An 18,729-nucleotide genomic window follows, 5' to 3' on the forward strand; every position below is an offset into this window, starting at 1 on the left:
ATGCTCTCACAAGCACGAGAATGTGAGTGTAAGCTGTTGGGCCCTGCTTGGCTTTGTAGCAGCTGGCAAGCTTGGGATTTTCTCAGGAGAGGTTGTGATGGGCAGCCAATGTCCATGTGTGATTTTTACTGTTATTTTTGAGGTCCCATGTCAACCTACGCTAAGGCCAACACAGGGAAAATCTAAAAACCCTGCAAAAAGATTTTTCCTGAAAATATATGAAAATGAAAGTAGCATAAAAGGCCACTGGGCATGATACCAATGCTTGACTTCAAAAAAGCTGGTCAATAAAAAGAGCTAATTAAAAGAACCCTGATGACATTCATCTGAAATTTTAGATGGTTTTATGTTTTAACAAATTAACAACAGTGATAAGAGGACATTAGCAGCTTTTGTAGGGTCTCTTTGTTAACAATAACTTGAGCCCGCAGCCACACCAGAGGCTGAGGCCAAGTTTTAGCTGGCAGATCAGTAAGGCAATAATTCACACAGTGGATGACATTTCTGAAAGCAGACGCAGAGACAAATCCAGAGTCACACATGTATTCCAACAAACAAGATTCTGCCATTTTTTTAATTGTATTTAGAGCAACAAAAAGATTTCAAAATTACAAAAAGAGAACAGAACACTAGCGCTTGGGGCTGCTTCTGCTGCCCAATGGAGGCCAAGGGCCACTGTGAAGCCCCGTCAAAAGAAGTTTCAAGCAAAATTAGTTTCTTTTTGTAAAAAACAGAAAAACCAAACCAAACAAAACAAAACGACTTTGTATGATGTTTTCTTTCTCTCTCTCTTTTGTCTTTCTTTTTTCCCTCAACATCGAAAATTAATTCTTATCTCTGGTTACATAGTCTGTTCCCTCCTGCTGCCAAATTAATCTCAAGGACAGCACAAGAATGTCATGTCCGAGGCACTCCCTAATCAATGTTCCAGTCTAGGAGAAAGCAGAAAGGTGTCACTGGGTGGCAAGGGAATTCTTGGTTTTTGTTGTGTGTGTGTGTTTGCTTGGGGCATCCTGATGGTGGCTGCTCTCAGCACCAAAGTGGCTTATGGGCCAGGACAACCCTATAGGCACTCCACTGCAGGACAGTTAGCACCAAGGGCTAAGGTTGTAAGATACTTCAAGCCTGGCTTGTCTCCTGTGCCGACTACAGGGTCCCAGTCTGTGAGGCAGCAGCCAGAAAGGGCACTGCCACAGAAGCAACCACATTTCAGAATGGTCTTTCCTTGGAGGGTATGGTACATGTGTGTGTTCCAGTCAATGGTCAATGGAATCTCCAGCTACATGACTATTTAGTTAAGTAGCTCATGTGGGAACTGTTTGAGGCCACAAGGGCCACTTATTTCACCGTTTCTCATTTAACGCCATAAAAGGCTAGGAAACATGGGCAAAGAAATAAACCCATATCCCTCTTAGACTAGTTTGGAATTGGAAACCAACTGATGCACATTACATACTTTCTGGCCAAATAAAATGAAGAAAAATCGAAGCTGGGTCGAAGGCTGTTTTTCATTCTAAAATTCCACCTAAATGTTCAAATAGCTACCGCAGCCTTTTTTTTTTGGGGGGGGGGGGATGGAGGAATTCCAAATAACTTGGTGCAATTTGTTCAGATATTTGCTGAAATGTCTGAGGAAGAGTGGCTAATATGGATGCGTCTGCCTTCACCTAGAAATGGTTGAGAGTTGGGAGGCTCTGAGTAACATATCCCAGTGTTGAACTCATACTCAAAGAGAAACACCCCAACCGTGGGCAGAGGTGGACCTGTATACCTACAGAGATACAACTTCTATTACACTGACAAGTTCTAACAGAGAAAAACACATTAGCATTTTTCAAAGTCTTTACAGAACATATTCAAAACCAGAATGAAAGCACAGAGACACCCAGTAGCAAGAGCACCTCAATCGCAGTGGAGGGAATTGGTGTTAAAGATGGAGCACTTGCTCCAGGTTCCCAAGTGCAGGCAACCGCCCTTTTCTGACAAGGATGGCGAAGACGAAGGAACAGCCTTCCTTCTCCCAAAGGCTCAGGTCCCAATAGGGGGTGACTGGCCAGTTACTTGGGCAGGCCTTCAGCTCTAAGCATGAGCCTTCCCTATGGGAAATCTCAGTCAGGTCCAATGAGTCTTCACCATCCTTTCCACATTCATCTGTCTTATGTCAGTAAAGTGCAATACATCATGTACCCGATGCTTTTCCCCCACTCTGTCCCTTCACAAGACCTGGAGTTCAGGCCCAACCAGGGCAGAGATCTCTTAATTTTTCGATCAATCCAGGTGTCTTGTCCATTCTGAGAGAGATACCAAAATGTAACTACAGCCTCTCTCACAAGCACATGGCATTGGATATGACCTGGAACCAAACATAAAGGTGCAGAGAAAGATAAAGCTATTAGAACACATTATATCTATATATATATAATTCAATTTTGAAACATGGATACAAATACTCATTTACAATATACTTCAACTTTCTGCCTTAAACTGCAGAAAACTTTTTATGCCATCCAAGTTGGGCAGAAATGAGGGTTTCTGCCTGCTGTCCTTCTAGTGCAAAATCTAGTCCTTTAAACACATCCCTTCTCAACAAGGGCTTCACATCTTCAGAGAAGCTTACATGGGCAACAGAAAACACAGTGGCCAAGACCAGCTCTATTTCCAACCATGCATTGATGGAGCTTCAAGAATTTGCTTAGCAATTATTAGAGAAAAGGAACGCTAGTTCTGCTTATAAAATCACTTAATGAAGGACCCACAATCCCATGTTTTCCAAATAATTTTCAACTCTTCTAAAAATGCATATTGTGAGGAAAAAACCCTACAAAACTCTTAAAAGTCAGTCACCAGCAAAGTCTGTTAGTCTGTCTTTGGATAGCTTACCAAAATGGTACTAATGCTTGCTCCCTCCCTGCCCTTAAAAATTTTGGCATCTTAGCAGATACACTGTAATCTTTGGTTACATAATGTGATGCTTTCAAATCTTTTTCTGTCTTTTTAAACAGTACTTTCAAAGAATTTCAAAGAGATCAGTGGTGAGAACAGGTATGCCTATAAGGACATCAAGGGGAAAAACTTTCTTTTCCAAGAAATTGCACATGCTAAATGGCTTGATTTGACTTTAAGATGGGGACAGGATCTGGTGCTTTAGTATTTCTGGTTCTCGTGACCCTTCACACAGGGTCAAGCATGGAAACGACTCCCTTGGCCCAGTGCCCTCTCACCTGGGTCACTGGCATAGGACAATGAGTAGTCATTCTCTTGTTTTGCAAGGTTGTGAAGGGAGAACAGAAAAAAAAAATGCAAGATATGCAGGATACTTAGTAGATTGTCTGGAGAAGGTCTCATGAAATGCAGTGCTGGCACAGGCTAGAAAGGGGCAGAGGGAGTGGCTTGGGCTTTGTGTCCTGCTGAATATCAAGGGAGAAAAGGGGGAACAAGGCCACATCTGTGCTGTGCCTCATGAAAATGATGTTCAGAATCTTCCTGAAGCTCAAAGTTAGGTCATTTTGTAGTGTCAATATCAGGTAGATGGTGGACATACTTTCTCTTAAAGTACAAGTCAAATACATCCTGTTATATATGTCTGTAAGTCTTTAGAAAGAGTATGGACAGGGAGGGATTTTAGCATCAGCACATTATTTGTTAACCTGAAAAATTACCTCAGCAACTACCCAAAGGACAGAGTGAAGCTCTTGGTTTTTTTTTTTTGTTTTTTGGTTTTTTTTGTTTTTTTGAGTGCCAGTGAACATACATAAAAATATACATACTACTGATTTTCATTTTTCAAAGATATATGACAGAATCCTTCCAAAAATCCCTTTCTTGGAGTAAGGTAATTAAAAAAATAATGAACTTTCCAAGAACAACAATGTTGCCTGTGGCATAGAAAAGCTATGGAACAAAGAATCTAACCCCCATGTTAGCTCAGAGGCCAGGCCCAGGCAAGAAGCCCAATGAATGAGAGTTGAAACTGCCACAGGGCTCTTTTCTTTGACCACAGAGTTCATGACTTTGGCAGCTGTCAGCAGCTGGGCCTTCCTCTCTTTGCTCCTTCTTTTTTTCTTCCTCACTCTCCGTGTACATCAAGCCCTGCAAACTTCTTTGGAGATGCTTCCCGTGACTTGTCCAGTAGATGATCCTCATCTTCCAGCTCACCAGGTGAATGGTTGTGGGAGACCAGTTCTTCAAGGGTGAGCACAGCGGTACATCAACTCTGTAGAGCAGAGTGCGTGCAAAATGAGACTTCTGTCTATTATACTGGCTGGAACATCAATGGCAAAAAAAGAAAGAAAAAAAGAAAGAAAGAAAGAAAGATAAAAAAATCCTCCCCTTTTTATCCATGGGAGAACAACAAAGCTGAAACCTCCTTTGCTCACTCAAACCCCAGTGCAGTAACAGTAGGCTAAAAACCTTGTTTAGACCATTTTTCCTTAGTCTTGCCATCTGGAAATTCAGAGCAAACCAGTTGTTGTTGCTTTGAATTACAATGCTGTTTCACTTGATTTTTTTGGCTTTTGCAAATAAAGAACATATATTCATAAAGGGTCAAATTTGGGCAATCCATCAAGATGATTTTGATAGAGATATGGAAAGAAGAGCCTCTAGTATTTACAAGGATAGTTATTAGAAAGATACAATTGAGTCTGTGTACCACAAAAGATGAAAATCGCTTTAAAACAAATGCAAAGGAGCTATTAAAATGTAACCTAGTTTAACTGAAAAGAGTGGTGATTTTTTTTTTCTGTTTAAAACAGCTAGAAGTGATCCTCTACATAAATCAGATGATGTTACAGAAAGAAAATCAGAATCTCTCTATCCTACCCCTGAAAGGGACTCTGCTATCTTTAGTTTTGCCCAGCAATCTTGCATTGGCATGTCACCCATTTTAGGTTCCCCTATCCCTTATTATTTAAAGAAGTTGTTTTGAAAGTTTATTTGGTTATTAATGTCAACACAGAAAACCATGGAAACCCATGTGGATAAATCATGTCATTCTGAATCTATCTTCTCAACAAGTAGAGTGAACCAACTGAAAAATGGGCAGCTTGGAAATTGCCCCTGATTTCTTGAGTTTAACATATGATCAGCCATGTGAAGAGGTGGTGGTCAAGATGAAAAGCAAAATAGGTGGACATTCCTCTTCGCATTTGAGGTTGGGGAACAAAATCCACAGAACAGAGGTGTCCCAAAGCATGATATGAAATCAGTGTCCTGGGAACATATCGTGAGTTTACAGGGTGCAGCCTACTAAAGTCACACCAACCGGAACTTTCCAAAGGAAGCCAAAGTTCTGAAGAACATCTCAATATTTCAACCTCCCTCTAATGGATAGGCAGCAACAATGGTGGGGAATCGGAGTATGGCCAATGTGAGAGCCCCGAATCAGCTGCAGAGGAGAATGGTAAGTAACCTCGCCGGATGGTTCCCATCTGGCTTTAGGTTTTGCCTAAAGTCAACGTCTCCTCTTGGTTCTTCTCATGACTTCTGCACGTGGATATGCTGGGTGGCAAGTACAGCATTTACAGGGTCTCTGGTTCTAATGCCTTTGTTCATCCTTGGTAACTGAGTTTTTTTTTCAACTTTGATCTGAGTAGCTGCATTAGCCCCTCTGAAGAAGGAATGGACATTTGTCCACATGGTGGGAGGATATCAGCTCCGGTGGACAAGGGCAAGACGCTCACTTGTCCTATCCCTCTGATACCATCTTACCAGTTTGTGGAAGGGCTCCAGCGATCTGACAGTTGATGAGAAAGTTTTGAGACTATAGTCAACTACAGAGAGATGTCAGTGCTGCTGGCCTGCTAGCCATTTTGGAGGTGGTGGGTCTCTTAGCAAAGAGTCTGTGGACAAGCCCAAAGAAGTGAACAAGTATCACCACCATGACTGAAATGCAATGTAGTGAAGTTCAGTCCCCCCAAAACACTAAAGGGACTGTGGAGAGAGCTTGTGGCCACATGAAGTCTGACAGAAAACTTCATTCAGGTATTTTAAAGATGGGAGAAGGAGTGGTATTAGTGAGAGGTCAATGTCCTAGGCAGAGGAATAGCTAAGTCATCACTTCCTTTTCCTCTGACTCCAACTGCAAGCTTCTCCCTGGATCACACATGGGAAATCAGTCCTGGATCCAAATGGAGCCTTAAAGGGTCAGAGCTCTCCTCATCTTCTCAGTGGTCTGACTCTTCAGTGGAAGCGGCCAAGTTTTGGCTAAAGATAACATTCAACTCAAAGCTCTTAGAAAGCCATTGAGAGTCAATTTGAGGATGGAGGTAGAGGATGAGAGAGAAGATTTGAGATGGGAAGGTGTTTACATGCAGACAAGTTTTCAAACAAGAAGCACATCTGTATTACAATGAATTTCACTCCAGGACCAAGGCTGTGGGCAGTTAATAGTGATCTATCTGCCCTCCTGGTCCTCTCCTAGCTCTGTCACCCCCCCTCCAACTCGGTTCGAGATCACCCTAGCCTCTAATGGCAATAGCCATTGGCAAAAATAAAGTCTTCCAGGGAGGAGGAGGGGAAACCAAAGCACTGACTCCCCATGGGCCTGCAATTTTCACCTTCTTCTAGTCACTGTTGGCCTCATTGGGGATTTCTATTGTTTATTTCCATTTTTTAAGAAGGAAAAAAAAATCCTAGCAAGGTTCTTTTTTTTTCTGTTGAGTTTTTTGTCTTTTGCTTTTTTTTCCTTGGTTTTGTTTTTGTTTATTTTCCCCAGATGCTCTTAGTTCTCTAAACTTCCCGTGGCGTGGCATAGGTAAGTAAATGTTTGCGTGGCTGGCTCACAGCATGGTGCTGTAAACAAGCACAACTTTAAACTGGGCCACGTGAGGATCATCATATATTTAAAGAAATACAACACCATTCAAAACACAGATAGTAGCCACAAGAGGGAGCAGAGTCTGAAGGTGCCATGGGAGAGTCAGAAAGGGAAGAAGAAAAAAAAGGAAGAAAAGAGAAAAAAAAAAGCCCAGCCAATAGAACTCAGGAACATGTTCATGACAGATTGTACGTCAATAGAGGAAATTCCCCAAGGCACTGCAGAGAAGTAGTGCAGTTATAACAGGCAGAAGACATCAGAAAAAAGGAGTGGGGTGGAGTAGGGAAATGGACACTTCCAAAGCTTCACTGCGTGTGGAAATAGATGGGCTTGACTTTCCCAGAAAGAATCTTGGGCACTTGCACAGAGATGATCTCTGCCATCATTTCTGGAAAGTCTACGCTCACCATGTGAGACTTAATAAGCAGGTCAAAAGTGAACTGGTGCAGCTCTCTTGCAATCTGCAGGGGACAATAAGAGAGAGAGAGAGAGAAAAAAAAACAGGGTTGACAAGGCGTTGACTTCTGCCAGACTCTCCCCCCATCTCTTATCTCTGCTTCTTTCAGTTTTTTTGTCCCCGCCCATCTTCTTGATCTTTCCCCAGGAGGCTGTGTGTGTATGAGTGCGAGTAAGAGAAAGAGAAAGAGAGAGTGAGAAATGGTCTCCAGGGAGTCCTTGAGGGCTCTCAAGAGATCACTTACACCATTGCAAGCTCTCTGGTTCAGGCCTGGATGTTTCTCTTTCACAGTACACACACACACGCACACACACACATCCTCACTCCTTCTTACACACACAGGCGAGTTCATATGCACATGACTGTGAAGAAAAGGAACAACACCCAGATCTGTTTTGTCTGCCTGGAGTATTCATCTGCTCGAAGCCCTTCCCCTGAGTCCCAGCTGCTCTGTCCTCAGCTCCTCCACCCCTTTCACAACATCCAGCTGAGACACAGTGACCTGTGTTCCCCTCTTCACTATTGCATTTTTTTCTCTGGACTACACTCAAAGGCATAGGCGAATGGAAGCACCACCTAGTAGGTGGTGCCAGACCCAAGAGGATCATATTATCACATCGCTCTATCAGGCTGCTCTCCTTGATCAAGCACCCTCCATCATTTGCTTACAGGCTGCACAGAGTCCAGGAGCTTGGTGAGCTGGTAGAAGCGCCTTGAGCAGGATGTGGGATTTTTTCGTTTGCATGCAATGATACGATCGAGTTCCTTGATGTAGTTCATTCGAAGTTCATCAAAGAATTTTTGATTTTTCAGCCCATCCACTGGAACTGATGTGGGATGAAGACAGAATGGGGAGGGGAAGCATGCCCACGAAGGAGCATTAGACAAAACACCAAATTTTCTGACCACAAACTTGACCCCCACCCACACAGGGAGGGAACATCTACTTGACTTCCTATCAGCTGAAGTCTGTGTGTCTGGGGCCTTCAAATCTCTCATGGAGAATTCAGAGAAAAGTATAGCTGGACGCAATCTGAAAGGGAGTCAAGGAAACAAAATTAACTGAATCTTTGCTCTTTATACTCTTCTCATGTACCCATTTCTTAGGATCTTACATTTTATGTCATTCACAGTTCAGTTCTGATTTAGCAAACTAAAACACATGACTTTGCATATCCAATTTTGCCTCCTTTCTCCTTCACAGAGGCAAAGGCAGTACTGCGCTTAGGGGAGATATTAACAAAGGATTCCTTGGCTTTCAAAAAGAACCCTTCTGAGTTGCTCACATAGATTTCCTCCTGTTGGCAGAAGAGGAAATCCCTCTTGCTGTACTATCCTGCAAGGAAAGAGTATAAGGGTACTACCAAAAGTCCATGGAAAATGAAATTAAAGTGTGGAGTTCATTTTGGTGCACAAAATATTGAAATGTATGCATGGTTTGTCCATAATATACATTTTCCATGAACTTTATGAAGATCTCACATACAAAGCAGTCCCTGCTTACTCTATAGCCAAAGCTGCAGAAATGTTCAGTGATCTAGTATATTCAGCCACGAGGTCTTATCCCAAAGAGAAATTGGGAGTAGGTGGAGAACTGATGGAGGATGAACTCTGGTAAAGAAATTGACCTCTATCCATGAAGTTGGTCTTTATTAGGATACAGGATGCTGATGGAAAGTGGAGGGGATGGGGGAAAGAATGGAAATGTCCAGGAACTGACTTCTCTCTGATAATTGTTTAATGGTAAAAGTGACCCCTCTGAACTTCCACGCCCCCAGGGGCATTCCCTGCACCTCTAAGCACTTACTAATGCTGAAGAGTAGCAAGGCTTTCATGCACAGGAATTCCTGGGGCGTTATTTGGAGCCATCCAAACTCTTGAGAGAGGTGCCTCATTCGGACACACTGGCTGTACATCCGGGACTTGTGCATACGGTACCTGGGAAGGAAACACACAAGGGAAGAAGAGGAATGTTAAATGAGACTTAAAGTTAAGTCCAGAAGGAATGTCTATAGTTGCCCTCTTTCCCTATGGTCTCCAAAGAAAGCTTGTTGTTTCTCTGTTGATGCTTCAGTGACAGGGAACAAGGATGTTCCTTTTTCACTCATCTTCTCTGGTCAGAATATGGGTCAATATATGGAAATTCCAGGTTTCCTTGCACCTTCTGTTGCTCTAGACAGGGACAGGAAAGCACAACCAAATGAACAGAATTGGACAAGCACTTTGTCTGCCTCCAGTTTTAGCATCACAGCTAGAGCTAGAAGCTGCATCCCAGGCAGCCCAACCTGGGAGAATTCTAGAGGAAAGGAGCCAGCAATCAGTTCTTAACATAAGGACTAAAGATTTGCAAGTGATCACAGGTGTTCTTCCTCCTGCTTGCCTCTTGGTTTAAATGCCATTTCTCATGCTAGCAATTGAGTCATTTCTTCAAAAATCCCCAATGATGTGGTTTCCACAGTGTTCTTTCTAATTGAGCTCCAGTTCTTACGTCTGCCAGGGAGGGTTGCTGACTGTCTAATTTCAATGTTCCCTGCTGAAGTGGAACCTCTACCTCATATACTGGCTGTTCGTTACCCCAGTTTGGGATCTGTAAACACATGTGAGATGCTTTTATTATAGTGACTTGTAAACAGATCATCACATTATCACCTATAAATTATGTGGGGAAATGTGCAAGGCTTGGAAAACTTTTCAGAGGGGAGTGACCTCTCTGTTCTGTGACTGGCCATGGCATGCCTCTCAGAGAAGACAGGATATCCTCCTGCTAGTAGGCCTTCTGGGTTTCAGAACTTAAGAAATTAAGTGTGTGTGTGTGTGTGTGTTTAAGATAGAAACTCATAGCATGTGGATAAGGGAAAAGAAATCTGACACACACTTAAGTGGTAAGGACAAGGACTTCCCAGATGGATCCTAAAGGCTGTGGTTTGACATTTTGGTCCCCAAGTCACTAGCCTGGTGCATAGGCCAAGAAGGCCTGGTATTGCCTGTGTGGAAGCTCAGAAATCTATCTTAGAGAGATGTTTGGCCCTGCTGGAGAAAGAGGAAAGGAGACAGTGTAGAATTATTCAGTTCAGGTTAAAGCCCAATTACAAAGAGGTAATAATAATACCATCTAAAGATGGTATTACAAGTCAGTTGACCAGAACAGTGTTGTCCCAAGCTCTTTGACTACATAAGACTTTTAAGTCTTTTTTTAATTTATTTGAAGGCAGATTAAAAAAAAAGAGCAAGAGAGATATTTTCTGTCTCTTGATTTACTCCTTAAATGCCCAAAATAGACAGGGCCTATCACTCTAAAGCCTGGATTCAGGAGCTCAATCTGGGTCACCTGTGTGGGTGGCAGGGACCCACATACTTGAACCTTTCTGCTTCCCAGAGTGACCATTAGCAGAAATCTGGAATAGGGATGAGAGTCAGGACTCAAACCCAGACACTCTGATATGGGATTTGGGTATCCCAAGCAGTGTTTTAAACAGTGCATCAAATGTCTGCTCCAACTCTAGAGAGTTTTTCAGTAAGATCTGCTGATCCTGGGGCATGGGCCTACTCCAGACTCCACTGTATTTCCGTACCTCTACTGAGCCAACATGGCAGTGTTTTGTTCATTAAGATCATTATCCTGGTATGGAAGATTCCTAGAAAATTGCTTCAGGTTCTCAGAACAGAGAAGCTGGAGAATGTAGGGTGTGGAGGGCAAAAGGCAAAGGAAGTAATTCAGAAAGAAAGGGAACAGGAAGGGGAAAGAAAAGGCAAAGGGAAAAAAGAGAGTTAAAGTCAATGGAGAAGAAAGTGGCAGGTAGCAAATGAGAAGCAGAAATGAGAGTGGAAAATGAAGACTGGGAGACACTGAATACAGTGACTGGCACATAGTAAATGTTCCATAAATGATATGTTGGAAGATGCTATTCTGATACTATTCATCATTTTGCAGACAAGATTTGAAGGTCAGAGAAATTCAGTAATTTATCCAAGATCACATTACTAGGGTTCAGGTTAATTATCCTTATAGCACATGGTCTGATAAAAAGGGAAGGAAAGAAGAAAACAGGGTTGATGACAGGGATTGGGCCCAGAGAGATCAGTAAATGGTTTGGCCCAGCTTGGGTAAGTCCTTCTCCTTCTCTTTGGCCTTCAGAATCCCCATGGGTACCTTGATGAGACTGGTAGCAACGAGTGGTTCTCAACAGTGCCCACTAGAGATGTGTTGGGGCATCTGGAGCCATCAGAGTGACTAGAATCCTATTTAGTAGGTAGTGCACAGGTGCTAGGATGCTCAGCATACCAATATGCAGGGATGTTTTGAACAATGAAAAAATTATTCTTCTCCAAATGTCAATAGCATCCATATTGAGAAACACTACTATAGATCTTTGTGGAGACCCTGAGAACTCTAATACAGTGAGTTCCAATAGGAAGAAGAGGCTACTGGTTGTTTTAAGAGCCCTGGAACTTGATCGGTCTACTGGGGGTAGCGCTGTTGCATGTGTTGATATGATGGGTTTGGTTGAGTCAGAAAGCTGGGGTGGGATTTCGTATGCTTTCTCAGAGACAGAGAAGGAGATAGGGACTTAGAAAGTCACCAATCATCACCTTTCAAAATTTCAAAGTTCTCAGGACTCTGAGGAAGATGGAGCAGGTACTCAAGAAATTGATTCAATCACTCAATGACATTAGGGGTTTGGGGGTAGAAGATAAGCATGCAGGAAGTTTTTCAAGGCCTACCCCCAGAAGATGGCATCACATGTAACTCTTTGGAGGTCTGGAAACCACAAAGTGGGTGATGCCAAAAGCCCAGTGGTTATTCTTAGCTTCTGGCTAGCAGGGCTGGCAGGGTTGGGAAAGGGCATCTGGGGACGGTCACCTTCTCTTGCATGGCACTTCTGTACTGTAAGGAACCAATGGCCTGTAGATTTTATTTGATGGCTCTTCTGTGCTAAAGGGATGAAGGAGAGGAAAGATCAATTCCTGCTCTGACCAAAAGGAGTCCCTACGGTGAGACTAATTCAAAATCCTTGGGAAGGTTTTTCTGACTAGCTTCATAAAATAATGTCATTGAGAGTGACCTCAAACAGTAGATGTAGAGAAGATTACCACTATTAAGCAAAGAAGGAATTGGAAAAGAATTTATTTCTCTTTATTTCTTCCCTTCTATGGGCCGGATATTCTACATCCATTACTTCCCATTTATTTGTCATAATTAAACATTCAAAAGGGTTCTACTATTATTGGCAGATGGGGAAATAGAGGGTCAAGATTAAAGATCTTGTCCAAATATGATGATGTAGGCAGTATGAAAACTGAGATTTTAGCGGAAAAGTATAGAAGTCCAAAATCTGTGCCTATAGCTAAATTAATAAAGAATAATTAAAGCTGGTGGCAAGGCAGGCACTAATTAAATCTGCTTAAGGGAAGGGAAATGGCAGAGCCAGGGTACACAGCTGGAGATTGGTAGAGCTGCTTTTCTTCATCAGTCATCACCATGAGGTAGAAGAAGAGCTGGATGTAATGCTGACATTTTTAAAAAGATTTGTTTATTTTTAATTTTTTTTTAACTGAGAAGCAGAATGACAGAGAGGGAGAGAAAGATGGAATGAGAGAAAGAAGGATGGGAGAGACAGAGAGAAAGAGGGAGAGAGAGAGAGAGAGAGAGAGAGAGGGAGAGAGAGAGAGCCATCCACCCATTGGTTCACTCTCCAAACACCCAGAACAGCTAGGGCTGGGCCAGGCTAAAGCTTGAAGCTAGGAAGCCTATGTCAGTCTCCCATATATGTGGCAAGGACCATCCAGGTGATAGGAGATAATTATTCCCCTACCTCCCAAGTGCATTAGTAGGAAGCTATATTGGAAGTGGAGTAACAGACTCAAACCAGGGCTTGCATATGGGATATGGACATCCCAAGAAGTGGCATAACCTGCTGTACTACAATTCCTGCTCCTGACATACTTTTGAATCTTGTATCCCACATGCACTAGCTGTGTGACCTTGAGTGAGTCATGTCTTTTTGCTGAGCTTGACTTTCCCCACCCATAAAAAAGCAGGGGGAGGGGAAGCTTTCTATAAAAAGGAGAGATCAGGTTACTATGAGGACTTAACTGAGATAGGATTTTAGAAAGTATTTGAACTATCTAGTATAGTCCTGGAATAAAGTAGCTGCTGCACAAATGGTGACTCACAGTAGTCCTCTGTGGGTAGCAAAGGGATCAAAGTAATGTTATTCCTCACAACCAGAGTCTCTCTGCCTCTTCCGGATGTTTCTCAGATTGAAGAGGAGGAATTTTTACATGAGTTCCTGAGATGAGCTACAAATCAGAAGTACAACCACAAGCTCAGGACTGGGTCTTGGATGGGAAAGGGGTGGCCTCAGCAACACTGCTCTTGCTTCCCACCATTTGACCTTCCAGTCAGGGCAAAGCTCCCCTCAGATTGAACTGGCTGGCTGGGACCTCCACTGCGCCATCTGTAGGTCAAATGGTTTAAACTCCACTGTTGGCCGCATCACCATAGCCACCAAGCAGGCCTGGCCAGGCTACTGCATTTATGTGCTGTCTGGACCCAGGGAACTTACTCATTGAAAACCAGGTCAGGGGCAAAGTACAGCATCCTGGAGTTGACATTAGTGAAGGATCGCCAGCCCATGGCAAACACCATGAGTCCCATCCAGGAGTACTGGATGACTGCCATCTGGTCATCCACATGCAAGTTACGGAAGCCTGCAAGAGAAAGGAGAAAGGCAGTGGTCATTCTGGGCACTGATGGTCTGTGACAATCGTGGGCCTCTCCTAGGCTGAGATTGTGGCACTAGGTGGCCCCTGAGGAGCCTCAGGAGTCATTAAGGCTGTTTTCTGAAGGGTGGAGGGAGATAACAAAGTATGTAGTAGGTCTGATATTCCTTGCCATCCCTGCTTCACTGAGCTGCTCAAGTGAGATGATGATGGAGACAAAAAGTGCATTGTCAGTTGGAAGAGAATAATAATCTAGCACTTACTGCTTTCAATGTTTGAATCTTTCTAAGCACTTTACATATATTACCTCCTTCAATCTGCAAGGCAAATGAGTAAAGCAAGTATTATCACTAACTCCATTCTGTGAATTAGTAAAAGTGAGTCAAAGAGAGGTGAAGGAACATGTCCAAGAACATATGGCTGGTAAGCAGCAGATCAAGTTCCAAAGTAAAAGTGGTCTAGACTCCAAAGCCTATGTTCTCAATTGCCTTCTGAAGATACAGTGGAACAATCACTTCTCACACACAACCACACTTTTCACTTTACAAAGCTCTTTTCTAGCTGTAATTTGATCCGATTCCTTTAACAAAACTGGGAGAGGGATATCTGTACTTTTCAACATCTAGGAGACACCTTGACAGCCATTGCCTTCTCTACAGCACCTCCGGGCTCCCTCTCTTCTCTTTGACCCTATTTCTTGATCAAACTCATTCTCTCCATTCTTTTATGAAACAGGTACCTTGTCCCTCTTATTTTCCTACTCCACTGCCACGACTACCCACAAACACAACCCCTGCCTACACTAGCTTCTTGCCACTTGCCTTCTAGCCATTCAAGTCCCAGTCATTCAGAAAATCTTACAACTTGTTGAACATATTATGCCTTCACATGCCTCTAATAGCTCAGCTATCTCTGCACAAGCAGTTGCCTTTTCCTAGAATGCATTTCCCCTCCACAGCCTTTCCATCTGATCAACACTTAGTCATCTTTCAAGTCTTCATTCAAACACTGCCTCCTCTGTGAGGCCTTTTCCAAGACATTCAAGTAGCAAGCTTGAGGATGCTTTATTCGCCTTCTCATTGCATGTTGTGCAGTCACACGATTACAGTGCTTATTTTACAGCAGTATTTACCTGTATTCATGCTTGTCTCTTCCACATGATTTAGAGCTTCCAAAAGATAGGTACTATATCTTTTTGTTCCTCTTTGCCTTATACTTAGCACAGTCCAGGTATTCAAGTTATCACCTGAGAAATATTACTTAAACAGATGAGTTAACGATACTCAATTTTTATTCTATTTTGTAAGATGGAAATCACAAGATCTCCAAATTACTTCCCTTAAGCTCAGAGAACAGAGGTTTCCAGAGGCTACCTCCACAATAACACATAGGTAGAACAGATATGGACACATACTACTGGAAGGTTTCAAAAATTGGATGTTTAAAGTTGTAAAGGCATGATGTCAGAGATCATCTGGAGCAGTGCTACCTTTCTCTTCGCCATAACAAATCTGGAACTATAGGAAATTTTATGTTGCTATACTTCACTAAAAATGCTTCCTTGAATTTAGGCCAAGCCTACCACTTTCCTGTTGACCTCAGATAGCCCTCACAATAAGCCCAGAGGGTAGGTGGTATGACAACTAGCTTACAACAAGGAACCTGCGGGCAAGAAAAGTTAGCTGACTAGCTTAAGATCATGTAGACTACCAGTGGCTGGAACAGGGATAAGAATCCAGGTGCTCTTATTTTTTTTTGCCAGTGGTTTGTCCATTCCACTGCTGAAAGTCACAGCTCAGGAAGTACCAAGATCACGGCTTGCTTTTACCATATGCTCAGGTCTGAAATCTATACTATCCAGACACATTGTTCTGCTTCATTGGCCCCTGCCCACTCAAACACCCCGCTTCCCTTTCTTCGCTTTTAGAATCCAAGTCTCTCAGACTTCAGGGATTTTAGAGAGTTCCCCATTCAAAACTCCCTGTGCTCCTAACCTCCCAATCTTACCCCGCCACCACTTCCAGTGTACTGACATGCTGACTGATTAGAACCTCAAGCCCCAGAATATTTCCTCTCTTGAGCCCTTCTCTACCAGACTGCCTGGAGCTGACCTTGCTAGTAGGAAACAAGAATCAGGGTCTAAGCATATACCATTCAAGTATCTCTTGGAGAAGAGATCCGAGAGCTTAAATCCTGCATTTTTGGGATGGGAGGCAGTGGAGAGCAAGGAAAGTCTGGCAGTTATCTTTGAATGGACATGTAACTGTAAGAGCACATGGAGGAATGAGGAATAAACTGTGCAACGATCAAGGAATCTGGCCATACTGATGCTTCTATTTCCCTCCATGGGATGTTAGAGAACTAACAAAGATGATACAAAATGGGAAGCTTCATTTGGCTGTCACAGTGGTTATTAGTGAGAGCTGTTCAGCATTCAAGCCTAATGACTGTGCAGCTATCAGCAACATGGACAGCTAATTTTCCTATAGATCCAATATGATGAAGATATTCTGCTATTGAATGCCCAGATTTTGAAGTCGTCTGTTCATGTAGCATGGCCATGAGGGAAGACTTAAGGAAACAGTAAGAAACCTGAGCCCTGCAAATGTCCTTAGGCATGCAGCCATTCAATACATATTTGCTACTGTGTTAGGATAGAAAAGAGACATTCTCAGGTTTCGAAGCACACCAATCAGTTTATGGAAGCAGGGAGAGTTTCTTTGATACTCTAATTACTTTCTCATTAGCATCCAATTCACATCAGGTTTTTACAATCTGCAGTGGAGATTTGTAGTCCTGTGTTTTGTCTGGGAGCATAGGCTCAAAAAAGGGATAGTTTAGAAATCTTTGCTTCTTTAGTGCACTTGCCAGTCAAGGTCTTCTAAGAAGACAATTCAACCTTGGGGTCCATGCATGAGCTTCCCAGGCAAGGCTAGCTTATCTTAAATTGAACACAGTTAAAACAGCTACTTAGCACTCAAGCCTCACAATGGTAAGCCACGATTTAAAGAACACATACTCTATCTCAGCAACTATATTAGATGCTCTTCAAACAAAAAAGAAATCTGGTGATAACAGTTTTTAAGGTAGCAAATATTCTACCACCTCTACCAACAAGGAAAGAGTAGAAAAAAAAAACCCTAAACCCTAAAACCCAAACCAAAACAAGAAGTAATTTGTTCAAGTTCATAACCAGTACATAGCTAGGATTTCAAACAAGATAATTTGATTTTAAATATACTGTGTATACACAATCTACTCAATCACCCCTAATTAATAGTTGCAATTTACTAATGTGCCAGGTCCCCTACTATGCAATTTCCAAATATCATAATAATCTCAGAAAGCTTACAACAAAATTTATCTGACCAGGTGACTTAGCAGGGTTCCTCACACTGGACAGGAACTCAATCTATTGAATAAACAAATTATTTGAATTAGTAAGTGATTATAGATAATGTAACAGTTCTTATGAATGTGGTAATCAGCCTTCTTTTGAAGCTATTCTTTTGAATAACTAAAGGTCAGAGATCTTTACCCTAGCAAGGTAGATGGCTAATTGATTTGACTTGCAGACTTGTTAATATAAGGAGAGGGTTTCCCATACTAGAGGTTGGGTCATAGAAAGCCAGAAAATCTACAGTCATACACATTCTGCCATGGTCATTTGCACTAGGCTGTTGTCAAGACCACCAAATTGGAAATCAGAGAGTCTGCACTCAAGTTCTTGTTTGATGTATTAAGTGACCAGTGGAGCAAGTTAGTTAAGCCTTGGCATGTGAAATAACAGAAATAACATTCTCTATGGTTCATAGGGCTGTTGTTAGGATTAAGTGGGATCATATATAGGAAAAGACTCTGTATCCTATAAAATGAGATATGCCAAGTATTTAGAAGCTGCTTGTAAAGATTTAACTGGGTATCTATCAAACACATGACTTCAAGGCATCCAGCTGAGTAAGTGATAAGAATTAAAGCAACTTTCTCTTCTGTTGGTCTTTTTCTTTCCTCCCTGTGTGAACCCTCTGTTTTAACATGGTGTATATCCAGCACAATTCCTTGGGCCTTCTTCCCAATTATATATATATATATATATATATATATATATATATATATAGACAGGCAGAGTTAGACAGAGAGAGAGAGAGAGAGAGAGAGAGAGAAAGGTCTTCCTTTTCCGTTGGTTCATCCCCCAAAATGGCCGCTATGGCCGGTGCGCAGCGCTGATCTGAAGCCAGGAGTCAGGTGCTTCCTCCTGGTCTCCCATGCGGGTGTAGGGCCCAAGCACTTGGGCCATTCTCCACTGCCTTCCCGGGCTACAGCAGAGAGCTGGACTGGAAGAGGAGCAAGTGGGACAGGACTGGCGCCCCAACTGGGACTAGAACCCGGGATGTCGGCGCCGCAGGCAGAGGATTAGCCTAGTGAGCCACAGTGCTGGGCCCCAATGATATTACTGGCTAGTCAACCTCAGCTTCCTGCACTGTGAAAGTGTTAGTGATGGTCTAGTGCCTGCAACTGGACTTTGCGAGTTGAAAATACAAAATAGGGGCTTCATAGCCAACAGGCAATGTCTTCAAATATAACAAATCTACAGTCTGATCCAAGTGGTCTTTAGTGAACACTGTAAAGCCCAGGGCTAGAGAACTGTTGGGGTGCTTCAGACTACAGGTAACTTGGAAGAAATGTGGAATTAAGAGGGGCTCTGGGCTCAAGTTCTTGCCCTGCTACATTC

The 18,729-nt window shown here is 42.7% G+C and overlaps 1 protein-coding gene across 1 annotated transcript in view; it reads right to left on the reverse strand.

Moving 5' to 3' along the window:
• Window positions 1-327: 327 nt before the first annotated feature.
• AR (androgen receptor) overlaps window positions 328-18,729 on the reverse strand; it is a 191,255-nt gene continuing 172,853 nt past the window's right edge. The window contains exons 5-8 of the mRNA XM_062184530.1: window positions 13,841-13,985; window positions 9,082-9,212; window positions 7,944-8,101; window positions 328-7,278 (exon numbers count right to left, since the gene is read on the reverse strand). Of these exons, the coding sequence (XP_062040514.1) occupies window positions 7,123-7,278; window positions 7,944-8,101; window positions 9,082-9,212; window positions 13,841-13,985 (590 nt within the window). The 3' untranslated portion in view covers window positions 328-7,122. The remainder of the gene's footprint in view (window positions 7,279-7,943; window positions 8,102-9,081; window positions 9,213-13,840; window positions 13,986-18,729) is intronic.

Source organism: Lepus europaeus, chromosome X (genome assembly GCF_033115175.1).
Source record: "Lepus europaeus isolate LE1 chromosome X, mLepTim1.pri, whole genome shotgun sequence".
NCBI lineage: Eukaryota > Metazoa > Chordata > Mammalia > Lagomorpha > Leporidae > Lepus > Lepus europaeus.